Source organism: Pagrus pagrus (assembly GCF_965226575.1).
Source record: "Pagrus pagrus genome assembly, chromosome: 5".
Lineage (NCBI taxonomy): Eukaryota > Metazoa > Chordata > Actinopteri > Spariformes > Sparidae > Pagrus > Pagrus pagrus.
The window spans coordinates 28,149,364-28,173,020 of NC_140189.1; the positions used below are offsets into that span (position 1 = coordinate 28,149,364).

At 42.4% G+C, this 23,657-nt stretch overlaps 1 protein-coding gene across 3 annotated transcripts in view; it reads left to right on the plus strand.

The window, feature by feature from the left end:
* Window positions 1–23,657, plus strand: part of fgf13a (fibroblast growth factor 13a) — a 104,874-nt gene that overhangs the window by 48,191 nt on the left and 33,026 nt on the right. For 2 of the 3 annotated variants that reach the window (XM_084353557.1, XM_084353556.1), the window contains exon 3: window positions 876–1,043. The exons of the other annotated variant lie outside the window; for it this stretch is intronic. In XM_084353557.1, coding sequence (XP_084209683.1) covers window positions 876–1,043 — 168 coding nt within the window. The remainder of the gene's footprint in view (window positions 1–875; window positions 1,044–23,657) is intronic. 3 annotated transcript variants of the gene reach the window in all.

Genomic DNA, 23,657 nt, shown 5'->3' on the forward strand with positions numbered 1-23,657 from the left:
GCATAGCACTCAAATCCATTAGGGAAAGAAGATACAATTTATTTGGGCTGATTCGCTTGTAGCTAATCCATCAACACAGAGAAAATAGGTCAATGATCGAAGCCAAGCAGGGACTGTGCCCAGAAGAGGACAGATGCAGTAGATCCAGACAGAAACACAGGGCTTTTCACAGGATCCCAAGTACAGAATTCCTATAGACACACATGCTGAATGACGTTATCGAAGCTCTCAACAGCAAAGCATGACAAGAAAATGTGGCTACTCCAGTGTGACCTGGCGGCCTGTGCATGCCTTTGCATCTGCTTGCCTACTCATACAGCAAAATTGCCATTATCACCCACAACCTGACCTCAGCCTCAGTGATGCTCACTTGGTATTTGCGGTAGCAGACTGCACGCTTGGCTTGCAATCCCACAACCTCTTAGTCCTCTCGCAGCCCCTACAATCACCTCATTCGAGAGCAGCAGCTCGTGGTTCTGTGCCCGCTAAAAGCCTGCCATAACAGTGATTTTGAACACTTAACTGTTTCCCTTTACCCCTTTTTTGTGTTATTTTATCACTTCTCCTTTTCAGTGCCCATGGATGTATTTAACAGAGCCCCCACTGTTGTTGGTCGTCTTTAATTTGAGTTGTTTTGTGAGCTTGATGTTCTTAATCTTTCTTTCTTATCCTCTTCTGTCCCTCTCTCCTCTCTCTCTGTCACTATGAACTTGAGTGATGTTATTTAAAGCTATATAACTGTTGCCAATGTTGTGATGTGTTTTTATTTGCCTGTGATTGTGCCTTGTGTTTTTGCTGTGGTTATTGTTTTATTTTACTTTACGTTTGTGGTGAGCTTTCTAACCCCAGTTCATTCTGTTATGGCACCACCGCAGTCCAGGATGACGCTGCCCCAGGTACCCAGGAGTACATTATGTTACGGCAGGACTCCATCCACTCTGCGGATATAAGGAGTAAAGGGTCCCCCTTTCGTGCTAAGTGTCACGAAATCTTCTGCTGCCCCCTGAAGCAAGCCGTCCACAAAGAGAGCGCAGAGCCCGAAGGTTTGTTCGCACCCCCTCCTTGTTTTGATTTGCCGATGCTCCTCGTATCCCCCGCCCACTCACGTCTTGTTTTCCCCTCTCTCTCATATTCTGTGTGAACTGATAGTTCTCCTCCCCTCCAAACTAAGTTCTCTTTCATTCCTGTCCCATTTTTTAGAGAGCATCTGGTGTGTTTCTGCCCCTTTCTAGCATGTGTGTGTCTGTGCATGAATGTGTGTGTGCGTGGGAGCCGGTGTGAGTGCCTGAGCATAGTATAAAACTGAATGCTTAGGGCATGTTTGCTTGCAGAGAACCTGTAGGAGGGCAGCTCTCCCTGGGCTCCCCTCTGCTCCCGTCCAGTGCGGACTGTTTGTACGAGTGCGTGTGTGTGTGTCTGCCTGCACAACCCCTTATGTCGGACTGAGGAGCATAGCATCTGTAGCTCCTGCCCACCCCTCCCTTCCCCAAACCATTAACTCGGTCATTGCCACCCCGAGGCTCATGCACAGACCAAAACAAAGTGCAAAAAGAAAAAGGGGTTATAGATGGAGGCAGCTGCTGCCTTAATGAGTTCAATGACTAGGCAATTTCACTTCTACTTCAACTGGCCTCAAAGGGGCAAATAAGGTGAAACTCCTTTATCATCCTGTCCTGAAGACTATGTGAGATTGAAATGTTTCATATTCATGACTAAATAGTAATCTTCTCCGCTAGAGACTGCAAGTCAGCAACCCTCCCCCCTCTCCCCCTCATGTTCCCTGTGCGTCCTATGCTTCTGCCTGTGGCTCTATGGACTTTCTGGCTGCAGCCTTACCTACTTACTTCCCTCCCTAAGATCACTCCTTCTCCTTCTGCAACCTTGTTCACCTTTTCCTCTACCTCTGTTTCCCCTTTCCTTCTTTAGAGCTTGCAGCAGCATGCCTGCGTACTGTATATGTTACCAGCCTTTGTACAGTTAGGATACGCATTAAAGTAAAAATTTTAAAAAATCCCTTTCTGTTCCAAGCATGCTTACCCAGCCCCTGTCTGGCACTCAGGCTCTCTGACTGCCTCATTTATCATCCCCTCCCGCAATAGAGTGCTAAGATTGTAGAAATTGCTTTTCCTTTGCAGACTTCCTCATAGGTAAGATATGAATGATCTCACTCATGTTTTTCTGCAATGTGTTGCTCTGCCTTCTGTTGTATCTAAAAGAGCGCCATGTTTGGTGTAGTATTTCCACACTCAGATATCAGTGAACCTGTTGATGGGTGTCTGTGTAAGTGCCGATGGGCTCAAGCACATGCACTTATCCTTGAGAGAAAGCGAGCGAGGGAGAGAGAGAGATGAAGAGGTGGAATAGTAGCAGAGGTCTGGCTAGAAAAGTACAGATGTATTATTCAGTTTGGCTGCAGCTCCAGTTGGACGTGACTGAATTTACAAAGGAAGGAGGGGAGACTACAGCTGTTACGTAAGCTGTTCATGAGGACGTCATTAATGTTGATGCATGATGCGGATGGAGGCCGCGTTGATCCGTGTGTGAATCAGGCTGTGCGGACTCCTTGAAACGCACAACAAGCTAATATTCCTGCCTAAAGGTATGAATAACACACACACACCCTCAACACAACTTGATATGTTGTGACGTATTTATTTTTACTTTGTTGAGAAGAAATGCTATTCGAATTGAAAAGAGAAACATGAATGTTTGGATGTATTTGCGAGGATCTGAGCAGGAAAGTCATCCTCGTCACATTGTTACCATAGCAACAACCTTCAAGCTGCTTTGTGTTGCACTTATTAATGAATTTCATGGATTTTTATGCATTCTAGATTCTTGAACGCCACATGTTAAATAGAGTTTGTATGTCTCTGTGTGTTGCAGCACAGACTGTTCAGTCAGGAACTCTGGTCTGTTTTCCCTACGTGGCTCGATTATATTAATGACCGTTAATGACAGCTATTATACTGCATGCAGCAAAAGAAAATCAATGAGGCCTCGTTGCTAAGATGTTTGTTCAGTCGAGATGCCGGAGTGTGTCTGCTGTGGGTGAGGCGCTGACAGTGACAAGTGCTCTGAAAAGGTACAAACATTAAGGTAAGATCTAACGAGGCTTTGACAGAGTCAGTTATCTGCAGTATCATTTCCTCTGAGGCTAGTTCTTCTGATGCATATCCCAGCAGCACTACACGGAGGTGACTGATACAAAGACCAAGATATTGGTTTCACAAGTCAGTGGAGAAATGCTTGACAACAACACATCAGTAGCACAGGGGCTTGGACTGTAGCAGCCCAGATGATCCCCTTGTGAGTCCACTTCATATCAGTTCATCCATGCACGCAGGAACATCAGTGGGGGGGCTGTCCTGGATACGTGCATGTGCATATTTACATCTAGAATGAATCATAGACAGATGCAGTAAGGACACTTTCTACAATTAAATCAGACACTTTTGGGAAAATAATATTACAGCTAGGGTTGCCGTGGTGATTAAGTTTTTCCACTGGCTAATTAACCTGTGACAAAAACGGGATTACCAATTACACCTGGCTTATTACAAGAAAACAAACTGTGTAGAATGCTGTATTAACTGCTAATGCAAACATTTCCTACTGTCGAGCTTCACATTAAAAGCATTTCACTGGCGAAACATGAGTTGACTTTTTTATTTTAAAGTAGGCTATAGTCACATGAAATGCAAGAAATGAAATGCAGAAATGCAATATGTCAGGGAGTAGTTTTATGCGGTCTCTGGGAGTAATAAAACATGGAGCAGTCTCAGTTAGACAGGCTGCACACCTCCAACTTCTCAGTGAGGTAACCAACTCCTTTTCCTTTGTTAACATTATCCGGTTCTCTATTTGCATCAGGTTTTTTATCTTGTTTTCAAAAATATTGCCAAACAGGCATGCTTTTAGCCTTGACAACAAATCTTGCACCATTCTCTTGTCAGTCAACTCTCCTTCCTCTTGTCACATGATAAGTGAACTGTGACTCTGCTGCTGGTGCTGTGTGGAGCAGACACCATTAGTGTATAACTGTAGCATACTGACTGAGTATTGATAAAAAAGCAAAACGATGTTGTGAGTGGTGGGCAAGTAATACAATCGGTGTAACATTGTGTAATACCAGTAACACTGACTACTGCTGTGAGCCAAATTACAGCACAATGACATATATTATTCATATAATCGAAAACATACAGGATTAGCCTGTAACGACTGATTGCCACTGACAGTAGGTGTTTTATTAAACATGTTGTTACAGGTCCTGTATTATGCTTCTGGGGGAATAGCTATGGGCAGTGACTGTATAGTTTAGACATCACAACCTTCAGGAAGTCCTGACGGCATTTTTGAAGTTATAGTTTCTCAATAAAGGCTGAGCATTTTGACACTTTCACAATATTTATATAGCACCTAAACCTGCTATATAATCAAACAAAGACAGGAAATCTCACTTTCTACAATATGGGACCTTTAATGATGCGTCATGTTTCAGATGGTTTAGATGCTGCATGTACTTTCTCTGCACAGTGAGCGTTTGTTATTATATCTATTTACCTCCACAAGTCCATAGAAGGTTAGCTGCTGCTCTGTGTGCACAGCAGATACAGAGATTCAATTTCAACATATACGATAACACTAGATTTACAGGCCAGGCAGTTTAAAAAAAAATAGTGTAAATTCTGCATAAATGTGCCTGGGGATAAGATGCAGCCTCACTCTCACTACTTTATTCCATAGAGCCCATTTTTTGTTGGTGGTGAAATATGCTATTTTATGTTATTTTCTGCACAATTAATTTGCTACGGCCAGTTACGTTTAGCAGCTCCTCTAAACCTTTTAGCTGAGGTGAAGGCAATCAGCCGTGTCAGGATATTTAGGAAATCATATATACTGTATATATAGTTGTCCCTCTAATTTATCATATTTTTTATACTTGAATTACAACCGAATGAGGCATCCACAGGGAATTGAAAGAATCCACTTCCTCCTCCTATGAGTTCATCTCTTTAGAGCTGCAGGGAGCAAAAGAACACAGGCAGAGAGCACCGGACTTCTTCCTTTATCCTCAGATGTGTGTGTGTGTGTGCCGCCTGCTGTCAGTCAGGCAGTTAGTTCTCCATCTCTTTGGCTCGATCTGTATCACCACCTCTCGATTCCTCTTCATTCTCAAATCCTCCTCCTCCTCCTCTCTCTCGTGTCTCCTCAGCTTCTGTTTCTGTTTGGCTCTGTTCTGTTTCTCCACAGCAAAAATAAAAGATGGTGCCCGAGGGGACCGATCTGTGTCAATATCCCATCCATAATTCAGACGGCTGCAAGACTTTGTGTTTATAGTTACAGGCTATGCAATATACACACACACAGATGGATATCCATATAGAGATGTAAACACAGAAGGTTAAGCCATGAGTGGTATGTTTTCAACTGTGTGAGATAAACTAAGGAATTAATCATTTAATAAGGCAGTGGTGTGCATTTATAGCCCTAAATTTGAACTGGAATACTCGCTGTTAATTAGAAATATTTTCATTTCCTCTGCTCTGTATGCACTGGCCATGACTGGTACAAGAGGCTTTTTTTGCCTCACACTGGCAAGGCTTAAATTACAGGAACTTGAAATGCTAAACGACTTTGACCACATCACAGAAATAAAATGTCACAGACTGTCTGCTCTTGAATTGCACAACTACAAAATGATCAGAAATTACTCACCACCTCCAGCTTTTTTCTCTTCAGCAAGTATCCTCATCTCATTTTCAAGCTCTTTCTCTCTCAGAAAAAAGACACACTCTGTCTCTTGGTCTCGCACACATTCATATTTTCACTCTTACTTTTTTAATGTTTACAGTCACCACACCGTCAAGATACATACACATGTTAAAAAGGTTGGGAAGGACTGGGGCTGTACAGGTGAATGTTATAAAGGTCAAGACTAAAACTCAAAGCCCAAATGCTGTTTATTCTGAAAAGCATGAAAGGTCACAGTATTTTTACAATAAATAGCAATCTTGGCAAGTGCAGCTTCAAAGAATAGGTTCATCATTTTAAAAGTCTGCCTTAAAGCAATAGTCAGGTGCTAATTGAACACTGAAACAGGTTTTGCTCGCTGTAATCAAACTCAACAGTCTGTAACTTTGGAAGAAACAACATCATCATCATCATTTCAGTACAACATTATCTGTTACTGTTTCCCTGTAATGCAAGGATAGTAGGACGAAGGGGTTCATTTTAGAGCCAATCAGCTGGCTGATATTATCTGATATCAGCTATATCAGATATCATTGATGTTGTAGTCGAGATTAACAGGAATGATTACAATAAGCTAAACCTGTTTAAATATTCATATGGGCATTTGAAAAATTGTGAACCTATCCATTAAAGCAGGGGTCTTCAATGTTTTTCACTCTTAAGCTGATAGAGAGACAGAGCTGGGCCCCCTACTGCCATATAAAATTATTTTGCATTATAGACTGGGCCTACATTAACATGTAGGGCGGCCTATAGTGCCATGTATAAACAAATAGCAGTAGTTGTAGCATTGCTAATGTAAGCAGCATTAGCCTCCCCCTTTGCAGTTTCTCCATTGGTTCCTGAGGTGGAGGGTATGTCAGAGCCTCTTACTTGATAAGTTACAAAACGATCCACTGTGGCCCAGACACTATGTCCGTACACTTGATAATAACACAGATAAGTGGCCAATTAGCTTTAATTATGCATAGACAGCTGACTAGTTTACCGTTATGGATGGATGCTGCACAGCGATTAGGCATACGGTTAGGTTAGCTTGCTGAGATGAGGAGGAATTATGGGTAGAGTATCATCAATGTTGTGTAAATTCAATGTTTTTTTGATTTACTTATCTTTATGAATATGTTGAATCCATGTTAATGTGTATTTTCAGACATTTAAATAAAAAACAAACAAACAAACCCAAAAGCTATTATCAGACAGACCCCCTGCAGTTTGATTTCCAACCCTCCAGGCAGCCTTTCGTTTCTATTCATTTCACTAAAGCTTTCAGATATTTGTAACTTGCATCATTCTGAACAATTCGCCACCGATTCTTCATGAAGCATATGTTTCTGTACGGTTAAACAGTTGCGAGCAGGGCGTCTTAACTGTGAGAAACAGTGGTTCAAAAGTCTAAGGGGGCCAATATAAAGCTTTGTTTAAAAAGCTACACCACTCGATGTAATCACAGCCACCAATGAACCTATTACACTATTAACCAACTGTGAGCTCCATGATGCACTATCTAAAGCAATGTAATGAAATACGATATATCTCTTGCAGACAGAATGAAGTCCAGCCCCTGCGCTGGAGAACATTCAGGCCACTATCTAATCTGTTTCAGCCTTATTGACAAAATAACTCATCTGCTGTCCACTCAGCCAAGAAATGTAAGTAGAGGTGCGACAGGAATGAGCAGTAGTCCCATCTGTTTCCCACACCCGATGTAAAATGCATGTTGGTGATTCACCACAAACGCATCGCAATTACATTGCAGGGGGCCGGCGTTGCTCCTTATAACAGAGTATCCCATTGCAGTGTCTCACCGAGTCCTGCACACTGCTGCAATGTTGACAAGAGACAAACATGCAGCCTCAGGATGCACTCCTGCTTCAATAACAGCTTGTTTAGTTTTCTTTCTTTTCCTCTGCAGTCTTTCTTTCTGCAGAAAAGCAACAACTCTGTTTGTCTAAGTCAATACATAAATAGACTATGCATGAATAAATAATGTGTATGATAATGTGATTTGGTGCCTGGAGAGAGCAGGCTGGCAGGAGAGTGTCAATGTCACATCAGCTCTGTAAATTCTGCCGTTCTTACCTGTCGTGACCTCAGTTTAGCCCCGACTCTTAACCAGGTGGACAGTGAGTGCACCTGAAGAATAAGCATGAATTCCTTTTGATAAAAAGAAGAGCGAGAATCAAAGCCACAGTGAGACAATATCTATATCAGATAATCCCACATGCACGAAAGAGAAAGATAATGTGCCAGAATCACGACCCTCGCATGCATTTTCATCGTAATAGTCGGCATCTACCTGAACAAATGCTCTTTTAACATCATACCCACCGCACAAACGCAAACGCACAGTTTTTTTTAAATACTCCTTTCTTCAGATTTAGGCAGAAATGCTGACACTGTGTTCATTTCTGGCTTCTCAGGGGCTTAAACTGAAGGCATAAACAAACAGCAGGAGTGGGTGTGTATGACAACATTAATGAGAAACTACTCTGGGGACCGGCAGGGTAGTGAAGCAGAGTAAAGTTGCCAGGCCTATTACATTCCATCATTGTCTATTTAATTAGCACTTCTTTCTTATTTGCCTCCACACCCGGGGTCCCCCCATCATGGCAGACTCCGCAACAGCCACACAGAATGAAATAAAAGGTGCAAACGAGCAGGACCGTTTGTTGTGAATGAATGTTGTGGATGTTCATTCTTCACTATGCCAGCCACTGCTTTCATTTTAAGTTTTTTTTAAAAAACTTTTCTGCTTTTGCTCGACTGATTGTCCTTGAAAGCTTTTTTTTTACTGCATACCGAGGAATAAAAAAGATGCAGGTACAGAACAGAACTAATATTATTCTCCACGCAGCCGAATGCAACATGTGTATTTATCCTCCATGTGCTTTTATCAGCTTTACTCTGGACACAGACAGCCCCCATCACTCCCACTGCCTGGCTCAGATAAGACAAACCCCGACACAGCTTGACGCTCAAATCCCAGTTTAAGTCCCTAATGGATATGCCGTATTATTGTTTTATTCAGGACAATTCCTGTTTAACTACATACTGGCTCTAAATCTCAGGGCTAAACTGGAACAATGAGTAGAGTAGTCAGGTTACAGTAACTGTGACACACAGCACCGTGTACTCTTCCCTCAGAGTAAACAAGCGATAAGCTTTTTAATTGGGGCAATGAGGCGGACTGCTGAGTCGGCACCACGTTAATGGGAGGCCAAAGTGGTTCCTGACAGCTGCCAGGATACAGATTACAGATACACGCAAATTAGTGTAACTTGTTAAATGTTAAATGGATGTAATATATTAACAGTGAACTAATACTAAATCTTGTTTTTTTATGTAGAATACATGTTATATCCCTGCTCCTGTGAGAGAAAGTTTCAATCCTCGGATGTACTCTTTTCCTGTCTTCTCTTCTCTGTTGCTTTAGTGTGACCTTGTTGTCATTTTCACTGTAAGCACGACATCCTCCCTGAGCTTGGCGGCTGCGACACAAACCCTCGTGCTCTCTCTCCAAGCATTTGTCTGAAAATAAAAATAACCAGGGGACGTGATCCAAAAGTGTTTGCAAGTTATTTGTGAGTATGGTCAACCTTGCCCCACAAAAAAGTGTGGTGAATAATAAAAGTTATCTGAGGACCATCTTGTACAGCACCTATGTGTAGGTCTTTTTATGTCTCTGTGGCATCTGTAAAATTATTCTGATGGCTCAAATTTTTGTTGAAAGATAAATTATATAACCGTGTGTTGCCCTCTCCCACTGATTCTCAGTAATGCCAAGATCTTCATCTTTCAATCCTACGTACAGTAGAGCTTTAATGACTGTGAAACCAGAACCTTAACCAGTTGGAAACCACAGCTGCCCCACATTTTGCGCAGTTTCTCTCTATTTTTCACCTCTACCTTTTTGCCGGTGCCATTTGCAACTTTTTATCAGACATGTTTTCTTAGAAGTGGCTATATTAGCTAGAGTGGTGTTACAAATATTAGGCAAACGCTGCTTTATCATTACAACGGTCTGCCAGTTCCTCTTTTTGAATGACGGATACAGACTTCCACTTGCTGTTGGTATGGAGAGATATTTCCTCTCACGCAGGCGCAGAACGTACAAGCTAGTTGGCCGTTGGCTGTAGTGTTTGCGGTGGGTTCAAGTGCAGGTTTTTGGGCGAGAAACAGGCGAGGCGAGGTGATGCAACAGTCAGCCTTTGTTGCTGCTAGTTCTTTGATGTCGGTTTGGTGTATCGAGGCGCTTTCAAAAATGACTTGGCATATGATTGGATTCAGGTCAAAGAACAGTATAAAGTAGTAGAGGAGCACTATGAGTGTATCTAGTCGGTATATCTAACTCTTGCGAAAGCCAGTCGAGAAGCAAAAACGTCTTTTTCCGTCAAAAAAAGGCCTTCAGTGCCAATCTTTGCTCTTCTTTCAATGACATAAGCTCTCAAAAGAAACAGCTCTAGATTCTCAATATCCAGCTGCCTTGCAAGGTAACTACTTGTTGTCTTTATATCTAGTCTCCTGCAATCCTTTAGGGTGCTAACAGCCAGAAGCAGAAGAACGTAGATTTCAGGTGAGCACTCACATGTTGTGATCTCCATCTGCCTCAATAGGCCAGTATTGGTCAGGCTCTACTCCTCAGTCAGGACAACGGTCCAGCTATTTATCTACTGTCTACTACCGTCAGTGGGAGCACATCTCCTGTTGAGACGTTGTCAGGTTGGACAATTTGTTCCAAAAAGCATGGTGGTCGGTAAAGCCTACAAAAGTAATTCATACCATAAAATACTGATTGAACCATTTAAATTGATTAAGAAAGAACTGACACTAAAGATTGCACTCTTTGACTATTTAAAGACCTTCAAAGTCCCATAGACCTCCTAATTATGTGAAGCAAACACCAGAACCGCCGGAGAACCAAATTAGCAGAGACCCAGAGAACAAATGGCCAGTTTGGCTATGACACATACAGACATTTGGAGGATCATCTTGGGTGCTTGCATGTTTCATCTTAGGGGGCACCAAGTAATGCGCCAGCCTGCAGGCCAGGGCTAGTGTTGGCTACAATTCATACAGACACCCAATTTCCCCCATCATGTCGCCTGCCAGCCCCAGAGAAGACTCTTCCGGGGGAGGGAGCCTGACGAAACCCAGATTAAGGACCAGAAAAGTTGTGCTGTCCCCCACATACAGAGGATGTACTGCATAGCGACTCTGGCAGACGTCGGAGAAAAGTTTGTAAGCTTGTGTTTTTAGAACATTTTAGTCGAGATTGGGATCAGAGTTATAACAGCAGTCTTTTGAAATGCTGTGCCAGCCAGAAAAAGATTCAGTCTTCAGCGTCTCCCTTTCTTGGTTGTATTTTTTGTGCGCTGCACTGGGGAGAGATTGTTTGTTTACTCCCCTCTCAGTGGTGGCTAAATGACTGGAAAGTGTCCAGGGTAATCAACAGTTGCCTCAGCCAATTTAATGCCTACTCTGTGAACTGTGTGCCGCGCGATCTCCTCCCCAACTTTGGAGCAGCAGCTACTGTAATAAAAATGATTATGCAGTATTCAGCACTTATGCTTACGAAGTCTTATGTTTAAATCCCTGATCTGTTTGCTTACCCCTGCACATCTTAGCACGTCTGAGCGACAATGCAAGTGGATTATTTTGTAATGTGGGCGGCCACGTGCATGTCATAGTTCAAAAATTCAGACCTCTCACTCTCACTCAAATTAGGCTTTGCATTAGTATCCTCACATGAATCCATCCCAGAGTTCTTTTCCTAATGCAATATAATCTGCCAGAAAAGATTTGTATCAACCAGGAAAAGCTAATATTTAATGAAAAACGGTTGAGCGTGATAATACTTTAATGCAGAGCAGTCTTCCCAAGCATTATATCATATTCTCTGCATAATTAGTGGCCCAGTGCGATCGCTCAAGGTCATTGAAAATGTGTGTGCCAGGAGCACGGATGGGTTAGACATAAATAATGCATACTGTTGATGAAATGGTAATTCTTCAACTCCCGAAGAGTGCTCTCTCTTGCCTCCCCGGTTGGCAGTCCTCTCACCTTCATCAGCTCCCTCCAGCATGCCCTACTGTTCACCAAGGTGTACAGCGCTCCTCCATTACCCTCTGCAGGTGTTTGTCAAATGAGCCCTGATGTCGGTAACTCAATTGGCCTGTTTGACGTGCCTTTTACCTCCAACAAGCTCCAGCAGAGTGTCGCGCTCCCGTGTCGTACATCCTTGTTCAAACACACACCCTCGGTCGGGTGTCTTGCATCAGTATGCTGTGAACACGAGGCCTGTGAGTGATTATCATAGGCCCAAATCTAATTTTACAGCATGCATACAAGCGACCGAGCGGGGCAGGCCGGTGCGTTGGGCTGAATAAACAACAGAGAGGTGTTGCATGTGTGTGGCAGTGCTGAGCCCCAGCTGTCAGGTGCCTGTGAGGCACAGCAGGATGCACGCCAACATGTAAACACACACACAACTGCAGCAACGAAGGCAGAATAAGCAGAAGTTTACCGGTTTCCTCCTGGCCTCAGCGCCTTCTGCTGTCGTCTAACTGACCTTTGAGTCCTTTTTTTTTTAACTCACACATCACTTCTATCCTGTTTGCATTAGGAGAATTATCTGGTGTTGCACTTGTTTGTCTCATCTGAATTGTTTAGCTTTGTGTGTGTGTGCGTGTGTGTGTGCATGTGTGTGTGCGCCTTATGGCAGCCATTAGTGTTAGCTCACTAATCCACTGGCTGGAGAGATAATTAGACATCGCACATCTCATCAGGCCCTGCCAGCATATTGACAGCTGTCGCTCTTTCCCCCCTCTCTCTCTCTCTCTCTCTCTCTCCCGCCCTCTCTCTCTCTCTCACACACACACACACACACACACACAATCTGAAATAAAGAAAGACAAAAATGACGGACTAAAGGTTAAAAAAATTTATATTTTCATCAGGTAATGATATTTCAGAGTGCTAAATTGTTAAACATGTTACTTACATGTCGTCATAAAATGAGTGTCCCTTCGATGTAACGTGTGAAAACACTCCTGGCCCTTTTCTGTTGGTGTGTGTGAGTACATGTCACAGGCCTCAGATGCATGTTCAGTATGATGTAATGGGTAAGCAATCAGGCAAACAGGGAGGCAGTCCTTCAGCTGTACTGATGATCACATGTAAACCATCATCACTACAGGCCAGTGTCACGCAGCCTCCCATCTCTAATCTGTGCTTTCTGAGTGCCAAAGCATTGGTTAATATGTCACGTTATCTCATCAAATGCAAGCACTCAAGTTGACCCCTGGATGCTGGTGCGTATCAGAGGTCATGCGTAGACATTCGGGAGTGGTTATCTTCCTACAGTGGGTGCTAAAGATCTGAGACAAACTTGGCTTGTCGAATATGAGTTGCATGTTTGCGGCGGCTACTTTTGTAAACCTACAGAGTCTTGGGACACAAAATACCACAGCAGCTGTGCAGCTTGGGGAACTGAGCCTCAGTAATATGATATGGGCTCCAGTCATTTGCACTGATCCTTCAATCGGTAGCAGAGGGCTCAGTGCAATCACTCAATCATGTTAAAGCATGACCTCTGACTTACTGCATGCCACGCCGGTCGTTGCGACTGTCGAGCCTGATAGAAGGAGGAGCCCGGACAGAAAGAGGGACATTGTGTTTTTTACCCCTATTGGTCATTTCGAGAAAACACTAAACCTGAGATAACACGATGTCCAATTCTCAAAAACCTCTTTTCACTGTCATCTTTACAATCACTGTCAAATTTGTCTGTTTTTGTGCTGCTGATAGCCAATGAGATCCTTGTAACACGACGTTGTAAGGAACGACTTGCCACAGGTTAAAGTCTTTGTAAAACATGAATGAAAACATACAGAGAATTAAAGCCGTATATCTATTTTGACAGTCACACAACTAACAAAGAACACAAATATCAACAAATATAGTTGATAACTGATAACCGATCCACCATTTTGCAACTGAATCAGAGCGTCTTCCGATTCTAGTTTCGGGATTGGAACAACCCTAATAATAATAATAATAATGATCATTAAAACTGCTGCTGAACGTAAAACTAACAATTTGGTCTGGACTGCAGACGGGCAGGGATTGGAACGAAGATCATGTAAACTCTTATCGCTTGGGCAGAAATAACGCTGTACACCTGCTGTGCTTCTTAATGAAGAGTCTGACAGAAGATTTAGGCAGAAACTTAGAGACACTGAGTATAAGGATCGACATGGGAGAGGTGGATGCTGCAGGAGTAGGTCTAAGAGATGTAGTGGTTGCATTAAAAGCCAGACTGAGTAGAGACACATGAGGTTTTATCCCTACAAACGCAGCCACACAGCCACACACATGCGTACACACAAACAAATTGTGCGGATCCTCATTAACATAATGCATTCTCTAGCCCTTTGACCTTACCTAAACCATTACAACTAAATGCTCAGTTCAACGTTGGGTTAGAGCTTAAGCGTTAACCTTCAAATGGTCCTTTGAAGTAGCGAGGAATGGATAAAATGTCCTCACAAAGCAGAAATATCTTTACTACAAAGGTTCAAAACTGAAATTGTTCCTCACAAAGATAGCAATACAAGTCCCCACACACAGATACACACAATACAGGTGGGACTTGTGAGTCGGGCAATAAATTGTTGCAGAGATGAAGGCAGAACTACCTCAGAATCCCCCCCAGAATCCCCTAGATCCCTTCTCTCACCAGGGTTGCACAACACACACACACACACACACACACACACACACACACACACACTGCAGTGTGGCGTCTGCTGTGTTGGCTTTGGATTTTTTGGATCCCTCTTCATCCTTTTTGATGGGTTCATAAAGACAGCAGGATTGAAGAATGCATGAATATTGCACACTGTTCATTCCTATTTAACTGTTCGCCGCCCCGTGCTGCACTGCTTTTGAGAATAGCCCCGATTTCTGATTTGAGGAATTGACTGGCCACAGTGGGGCGTGGATACCTTAAACATAAGTCAATCTGTTTCTGTCAGCCCACAATTGCAAATTGCATGAAAATACAAACCATGTGCGAGGCTGCACAACTGCAAAAGTCATTTTTGTCATATACTCTACGAATCATGAATGAATAACTTACCAGCAGCTGACTCAACTATCTATTGTCTGAGCATCTATGCCCTTGAATGCACCACATGAGCAAGCATTTCAAATAATCACTTCCAATTCACACAGTTATGACCTACAGTAACAAAAGGGATGATGTTCACTTAACTGACTCCACAGCAGTATTTTGCTGAAAAACAGACTTCCAACTGAACATGAGCGATGGTGCAGACATGAAATCGTGTTTCAGGAGCAGTGTTTTCTGTTGGTGCGGATTTTGACCTTTTTAATTTTCAAGATCTTTTAAATGCACAAGAATCTGTATAAACTGAAGGAAAGGAAAACAAAAACAGAAAAGCATAAAAGGTCTCCTTTAATATCTGTAAGTTGGGCTGCACAATATGTCATTTAGGTGCAATCGCAAGACATGTGATGTCCAGTAAGGCAAATTCAACTCTTTCACATTTTAGATGTGTATTTATCGCTGCATTCAAGCTGAATATTAAGATTGCACCACTTGATAAATATTAATATTGCCACTCAGTGGTTGTAACCATGGTGACTCCTTCCTTTGAGCTACTCAAGTTATCTGGTAAATCCTGTATTTCTTGTATTTATCCTGTATTCTTTCATATTTTTGTCCAAATGATGCAATGTCAGTTTTTTTCCCATATATTCTGCAGCTTTACTGTGAAGTCTTTTAAAATGAGAGAAAATAAAAAATTAAGACTTCAGTTTGATTTTATTATTTAGAACAGGGCTACTCAATTATAAATTGACTTGGACAAGATTTAAAATAAGGAGATTTAGATGGGTCAGACATATTCAGCAGCCTCCTTAAACATTTTTTAGCTTTTGGTCATTTAACATTTTTAACAAATTAATGTTGTAGAAAATAGCATGTATATGGTGACATATGTACATACCAGCTACATGTGCAGTGTGCACATACTCAAATAATCAGATTTACGTATGCTGGGCCACTCTCTGAGGTTGCTTCTGGGCCAGACGTGGCCCGCAGCCGTCAATCTTCGGCCGGATTTAGAAGTTTTATTTTGAGTACTTTTATTTCAGTTAATAAAACTTTAAGAACTGTTTTGTGACACAGCACTGTCGATACCAGTATCGTGACAAGCACTTGGCTTGAGGCTGGTATTAATTTCACACCATGATGTAATGCAGGCAAAGGGATTATATAACATCCTGCCAGGCTTCAATATGATTGACCGATGGTGTCCGATGTACTATGTGATAGTGTTGCATGTCATATCATGTGCCCACGACAGACCACAGAGAGCCATTACTGCTTCACTTCTGTGTTTTGGCCTACTTTTTCCCTCACCCCTCTGCAGGGTTCTCTATCAGCTCTGCACAGCTCCTCCCACCTGTTATAGTCCAAACACTGGGCCACAACCATCCATTGTCATTATGTTTCCATCGATTTGTCTGTGTGCCGACTTCACTAACAAGCCCAGGGACTGAAAGTGAAAAGTGGGATAACGCTTTGCTGGGTAGGGAACATGACCTATTTACCCACCCACTCCCATAAGAGTCATGTCTCCTGTCGTGTCATTTCAAGCTTAGTCGATCTGTTCCACCTGACACGTCGGGCTTTTAAGTATACTGAGATAATCCGTGCCAATCTGAACCGTGCAACCATCCTGGCATGTTTACACACATTCTGATCATTTTCTAAATATAATCATTTTAACTTCGAGTGTAGTGTCTGCCCACAGATGTTGGAAAACATACACGGCCCATTCATCACTAACTGTGTGAAGAACTTTTCTCCTCCATGCAGGGAGTGGGATCAGTGGCAGGGGAAATCCAGAGTGTGTGCAGCCGGACTAAAATGAGCTTCATTAATGTTCACACCCGTTTTGCTGCACTGCACATTTGACCTCGTTACATAATGTTCATAGTTATTCTTGAGGCCAGACAAGGGATGTGATGGGGTTATTCTGAGGACAGACATCTGGTTAATGGCCCAAAATCTGAGTCTATTACAAAACGTGGATGAAAGCTGCCAAACACCCAGACAGGACTCACCGTTTATTCTTACCAAGTCAGCACAAGAGAGGATGAGCGTTTTTAATTCATCTCCATTAGAACCTCTTTTACTTTTCATTTCTAAATCAGGACAGCATGCAAGCTATAATTTAGCTTCAAGAAGAGCATGGTTTGTGCTTTCATCATCCCTTGTTATGAAGCGTCCATCACTTAAGACGTGAACGCGTCCGAAGTTAGCAACTCTTAGAAAAGAAGTAAGCGTGACCTTGTGCTCTCGTGTCAGTCTCAGAGCTCTCCTTTGTGTCTCCACCCTTAAGTAGGCAGTTTAAGCCGGCTGGTGTCTGAGATGATGCCTTTAATCTCACTCCATTCCCTTCCTTGATGTGTCATACTGGAAGGGATATGTAGGACAACATCACTTCACTTACTGTATTCTGGGACTAAGACTGCTCTTGCTAGACGGGGGTATAATTAGCACAGAGTTATTAATACAAACTTTCTGAAAGTCTGAGCTCCTTTATTTTGGCTGCAGCACTCTTCCTTGATTTCTCTTTGATACCAGATGTCCCTCTTCACTGTGACGAGAGCCCATTTCCTCGGTGTATTCTGCTTAATGGAGGAGGGATAACTTGAAAGAGAATAAAAGTGATTTTTGTTATTCAGCTCGTAAATGCTGCCTCTCCGCAGCTTTCCCACCGTGATGGATATTGCCAAAGGGCTACCATTGACTCACCATCCATGATTCACACATGTGACTGTTCAGTCATCCATTTTGGCGAGGGAGCATCTCCTGCACTTGATTTCCTCCTCCGGCTGCCTCCTGTTGTGATGCTGGATCTTGTTCTGATAACAGGCTTTTAGTCTCCGATTAGATTTGGCGGGCTGGCTTCCTGCATGTGCATGTATGTACAAGCGCATGTGTGCATACATCATGCTGTATGATCTTATCTCTACTTGCTCTGCCTCAGCTGGATGATGGGAAGGCAATGTGGCATGGGAGACTGTCGCTAACCTAGAAACAGGCGTCATGTGCTCCGAGCTGATTGTGTACAGTATATTGTTGCGTTATTGTAAGCCTGGAAGTTGCTTTGAGCTGCTGCCTTTCATGCAGCTTAAACTGCTTTCCATATAATCTGAAGTGAGACCTGTTTATTGAATCAACCTTATAACGTGGCTTTAGTTCTGTATGACCTGCTCCTGTTTAAAGTATTTACACTGTCTAGGATTCTCTACACAGCAATCAGTCACAGGGGCTTTTACGCACCTTCCCCCAGCTTACAACAACATTGGTTATGAGTCACCCACAATCCCCCGGGGGGACCTGAGAAGTGCGGGGTCATGCAATTGGGAGCTGCATCCACACACATTGCACAAATACACACAGAGATAATAGATTTCAATTTCCATTAGTGTGCCAAATAAAACCAAAGCCTGCTGACATCATCTCACTGATGTTTCATAACCGATCCCGGGTGTTAAATAAACCTGCCTCTTTTTCATATTCCTGCTGAGGGAGGGACACAGAGGACATGCCAAACTTTGTGCTTATCAGAGACAATCAGCTTCAGGGTCTTCAAGGTGCTCTTTAGTAAATTTCGCCAACCATCCCCATCTTTGTTTGAAGTCTGAGGAGACATAAGGGTCAGCTGATTAGAGGGCGGTGGAAACAGGGAGCCTCTGTGGCCAGCATTTTACACTTGTGTATGTGTCGGAGTAACGAGAGCACATCGCTGGTACACCATTAGTCATTCTGAGCAGGCTGCTGTCTGAACTCTGCCCATTTCACACACCGTTTGGTGCCTCTGATTGAGATTTCTCCACGTCATTACTGCCTCACACACACATATACTCACACAGACACACACACACACACACACACAAGCATTTACGGACACAAAGAACACATAGCATAGCATGTGAAAGCCCACACTGTAACCATCTCCTTCATGTGCAGTTAAACTAAGGAGGTGACAGCTTGTATAGTTAAGCTTGTGTAAATGTTTTAACTGGTGTATTTTCTGTGTTTCGAACAACGATTTTTGTTTCAGTTATGCCGAGCATGTGTGAGGAAGAGCTGATGTGATCTACTCCCAAACAGCTACATGTGGATTATTTTAGCAAGTACAGTTCAACAGGAACGTATCAAAAATATCTTTCATGATCTGTTTTTAAAAGCAACATGTAACTTTTTAACATTAAAGTAACAGCTTCAAAGTCATGTTGATGGTACAGGTTTCCAACACATAACATTGTTAATGACGAAATGAGTTTTGTTTGTAGTTAGCACCTACATTACGTCTGACAGATTGTTACAGACCTGGGTTCTGTATTTACAGCAGTGGTGTTGCACTCAGAAACTGTGGGGGGCGCCAAATCACAGAAAATGCCAATTTCTACAGAATGTTGCTTTGATTAATTTAATCAGTATGTATGTAGCTCAAATTGTATTGTTTCATTTTACTTACAGTATAAAGCCCACTTAGGGTTTTCGATTAATCTGCCTATTGTCATGATTAATAGATTAATCATTTTGTCTATAAAATGTCCAAAATGTTTTAAATAAATGCTCGTCAGACTTTTCCAGAGCCTGAAGTGACATCTTTAAGTTCCTTTTTTTGTCCAACCAACAGTCTAAAAAACAAAGAATCTTTATTTATTGTCATAAATTACAAATAAAGCAGCAAATCCTCAAATTTAAGAAGCTGTAACAAGCAAATGTTTGATATTTTTGCTTGAAAAATGACTGAAATGATTAATCAGTTATTAAAATAGACTAATTGATAAATCAACTAATTATTGCAGCTATACACTGCTTATTAAACAAAGAGCTGATTTTTTTTTCATAAATAAACAGAAACTAAGTGAACAGCAGACAAACCAACCAATATACAGGGCAACTCTTTACACTGGTTGCACTGGTGCGCCTAACTTTATCATTTGAGTGCACCCAATAATAAGTTTATTTAATTAATTTTAAATTTCTTTATTACACATTATGTAAATTATTGTAAACATGAATAAAGATGCAAATAAGTGTTTTTCTTCATTTAAATCACAGCTCAACAAGAAACAGCGATAACCTCAATCGCGACAAATGACACTGTTTAGTTGCACTTGACAGATTTCGGGTGCACGTGCGACCAAAATAGTCGCACCCTAGAGCCCTAATATACTCTCATTATGTCCTTGTGTTTGTATTGTCCTCAATCTCACTGACCTTTTAGAATCACAATAGCCGCAAGCCTCTTCGTTAGCAGTTAAAATGACATATTTACATAATTAAATAACTGCATAAATATTTACCTTATATATATTATGCGCTAGCTTGAAGAACACATGAATGAAGATTAAGCGTAATATCACTTTCTGAGATCATCATGACCTTTTTCCACGCCATCACTCTCGTATTTAGCTGTGAAGGTGCAGTTTTCAAATGAAAATCTAACGGATGAGAAGTATTCAGCAGTGCACCCTCATCATCCATTTGTGTCGTTATCAGCCAAACAGGTACAAAGAAACTGGCGGGTGCTCAACTCCCGATATCGTTTCACTTCTGTGTTTCAGTGCCATATTTAGCTTTTATTGATGTACAAAATAGAATTGTGTTCCTTTCGCTTCGACAACGGAAATATCTGCTGCAATTCCCTCTGCGTGAGAGGAAATATGGCAGCGCTGATCTGTAGACTAAGACTTTAAAGCCAGTAGTTAGACAAAGGTGAGAGGTCGGACGACAAATGCCAGGCATTCTGTCTACTCCTAATTAGTTGTAGAGTTTTAAAATGAGATGGAGCTGGTGCTGATTTAATGAGGAGCCGACTGGCACACAGCTCAGATTTCCTTTCATTGACACAGTATTGATGTGTTAGAATATAAGTCTTTTATGTTGTTTTCACTATGACTGAAAAACAAGGCAACCCACCCTGTTAGTAAATGATACTTTCTTTATTTCTACACTTTCGGCACAGATTAAAACACTAAATAATAAAGCACGGTAGTTTAAAGAGCTCCGGCATCTTAATCATTTTGTCATAACTGTTCCTCAGTGATTCTCCCGTGATAGTGTTGTGTCTCTACCCTCAGCCTGTGCGCCTGTTTGTCCCCAAGGTGAAGATCATCCTGGTTTACCTGCTGGGAGAAATAATGGGACTCGTGTCCTCCAGTTTCAGTCTACTGAATCCTGGCTTTCATGTCCTGAACACAGCCCTCTGGTTCCACCAGGCTGGGATAGATCACACAATCATTGCCATGAGTCTGCCAGCCAGCCGTGACTGTATCCCAGCCCCCCCCTCCTCTGCTGGACCCCTGAGTGACTGATGGTTTCTTGCTCTGTAATATCCAACCCCCATTCTCAGCGCTCTCTCTCTCTCTCTCTCCCTCTCTCTCTCCATCTTTCGCACACACCCTCTTACGTATGTGCAGTCTCCATAGTAACGCGTGGTATCACTATGGAACTGGTGGCCTAGCATGCTGCAAGCTGCTGTTGTAGTGGATTTACTGTACCAGCACACGCACAAAGAGCAGACAGCCAGCAGAGCGCTGCCAAAGGGCTGAATGCTTATCCGAGATCATTCCTCTTTCCCCCTGATAATATTTCACTTTATCCCTTCACTCTGCACCAAGAGGTTAAAGTAAAAATCCTGCTATTCCAGTTTCCAGTGCTCTGTGAAGATATTAATTTAGTTAAACATTAAATATCTTGATATAATCAGGGGCAGAATCCTAGTGTGCAACTTTGCCCTCCATTACACACCGCGAGCAAGGTTAACCTCCCCATTTATTCAGTGTTTGCCCTTGGAGGCCGCTTTTCTCCATGAATTTTAAAATTCATTAAACTCTGGGTGCTATCATGATAGCCTCGGGTTATTAATGAGAAAAGATAGCTTAATTGTTTGGTTATATTTAATAATACAAAAGGTCAACACGGCACTCAACCTCAGCAGCACACAAGGCTCATCATCTCCCACATTCACTCTGGAGTTCTGCTCTCTAGTGGCCAGAGGTGGCAAGAGCAGCAGGGTGCTGGGACCTTTTGGGTCTGTGTGAAGACGTTCTCACACTGTCAGGTGCTTTTTCTGAGGACTATGTTTGAACAGTTATCAGGTGAAGAAGAGTAAATGCTACCTCTGAGTCTTCTCTATGACAGCGCTTTCCCAGTTCTGGCTTGTAAACACATCTGTAGTGTATCTTGGGCTGTTAATAGATGCATAATACACGCAGCATATTTAAGCATGTGTGCTGTAACTTCGCACACTACTCTTACTCTACTGGTAGAGATTATTGCACACATTATGCACATTAGTGATGGGAATTGATGTGATTTTAGTGATACCAATGCCACTATCGATTCTGCTTATTGCTCAGGTTCTTTATCGATTCCTTTATTGAGTCCTAACACAATGTAGAAACGGAGTAGAAAAAGGGTCTGCTTTACCCCGAACCATCTTTTCCTAAATGTAACCAAGTATTCTTGTTGCCTAAACCTCACAGAACTGCGGGAAAACTGAAGAAAAACAGAAAGTAATAAGTAGATTTAGTGTTAAAATAATAAGTCAACAGTATAACGATAGACACAAAGCCTAGCGTCTGGTTGAGAGTCCTGTACCCAACCCATTCAGATACAACATCTTGCTTGAAATGTGGATTTTTGTTTTTATTTTTTGCCTTTTGGTCAGTTGCAATGAAGGTCCTGGAGCAACATTAATTATGATATTCTAGAAACAACACCAACACGACGACATCAGATAAACCGAGTCTTAAGGTCACTGCTTTGAAATGTGCAACCGTCAGAAAAGAATCGACAAGCTCAGAGACGTATAACTCAGACGGACTGAACTCTGTGGACCGTTTCTCAGCTGGAACTGGTTCTCCAATCCCTCCCCTATGCACTATGATTTCATCTTGATGGAAGCTGACCCAACTGAATGCTTGTAGCTTTTCCCAGTTATATTCTCACTCTCTCACTGTTTGTGTGTGTATGCATGTGTGTGCCTGTGTGTGAGTGCAGCGCAGTGAAGGTGCCCCCGGGAGGCCACAGTAGACTGGCATTCTGGGGCACTACAGTAATTAATGTACCCATGGCACACTGCTACACAAGCAACTAAAACACACACACACACATCACAGAAGCACAGAGGCAGCTCCTCTGTGTGTGTGTGTGTGTGTGTGTGTGTGTATGAATGTCCTTGTGTCTTATTTACAGAGTCTGTAGTTGTAGGTCACACAGAGTCACCTGTGTCTGTAGTTGTCGAGGTAGAAACATCTGGATAAACTCAGAGGCTGATTCGTCACCTCTCGTCTGACAGGTTTGATTTTCTTACATCACAGTTCACGAGTGAACAGCTGATCAGCGGCTGACTTTCATTTGCAAATGAGCACCTTTAAAGTCTTTGGTAGACTTCAAACGAGTCAAATATAAATATAGTCCACTTTTGTCTCGCAAACAGACAAAAGAGACAAAATGGGACTGGAGCTATATTTTCTTCAGAGACTTCTGATATAAATGCACTGAAAATCAGAAGCATTTGTTTCATCCTGATTTCTTAACATCTCGTCTATTTAAAGTAGTTCCACTTTTACCACTGAGTGCTATTTTGTATTTTTCCGTCCCCATCATTGCTTGGCTGCTGTTGCTAAGAAAAGGCACTCACAGCGGGATGGACATTATCAGGCCTTTACACATTTGGACTCTCTTTAATATCATCCTGGGTGTTTGATTAGTGTTGCTGTCGTACAATGCGGCCCCACTCTCATCACCTCTCTCTGTCCTCCTAACTGTCAGTGAT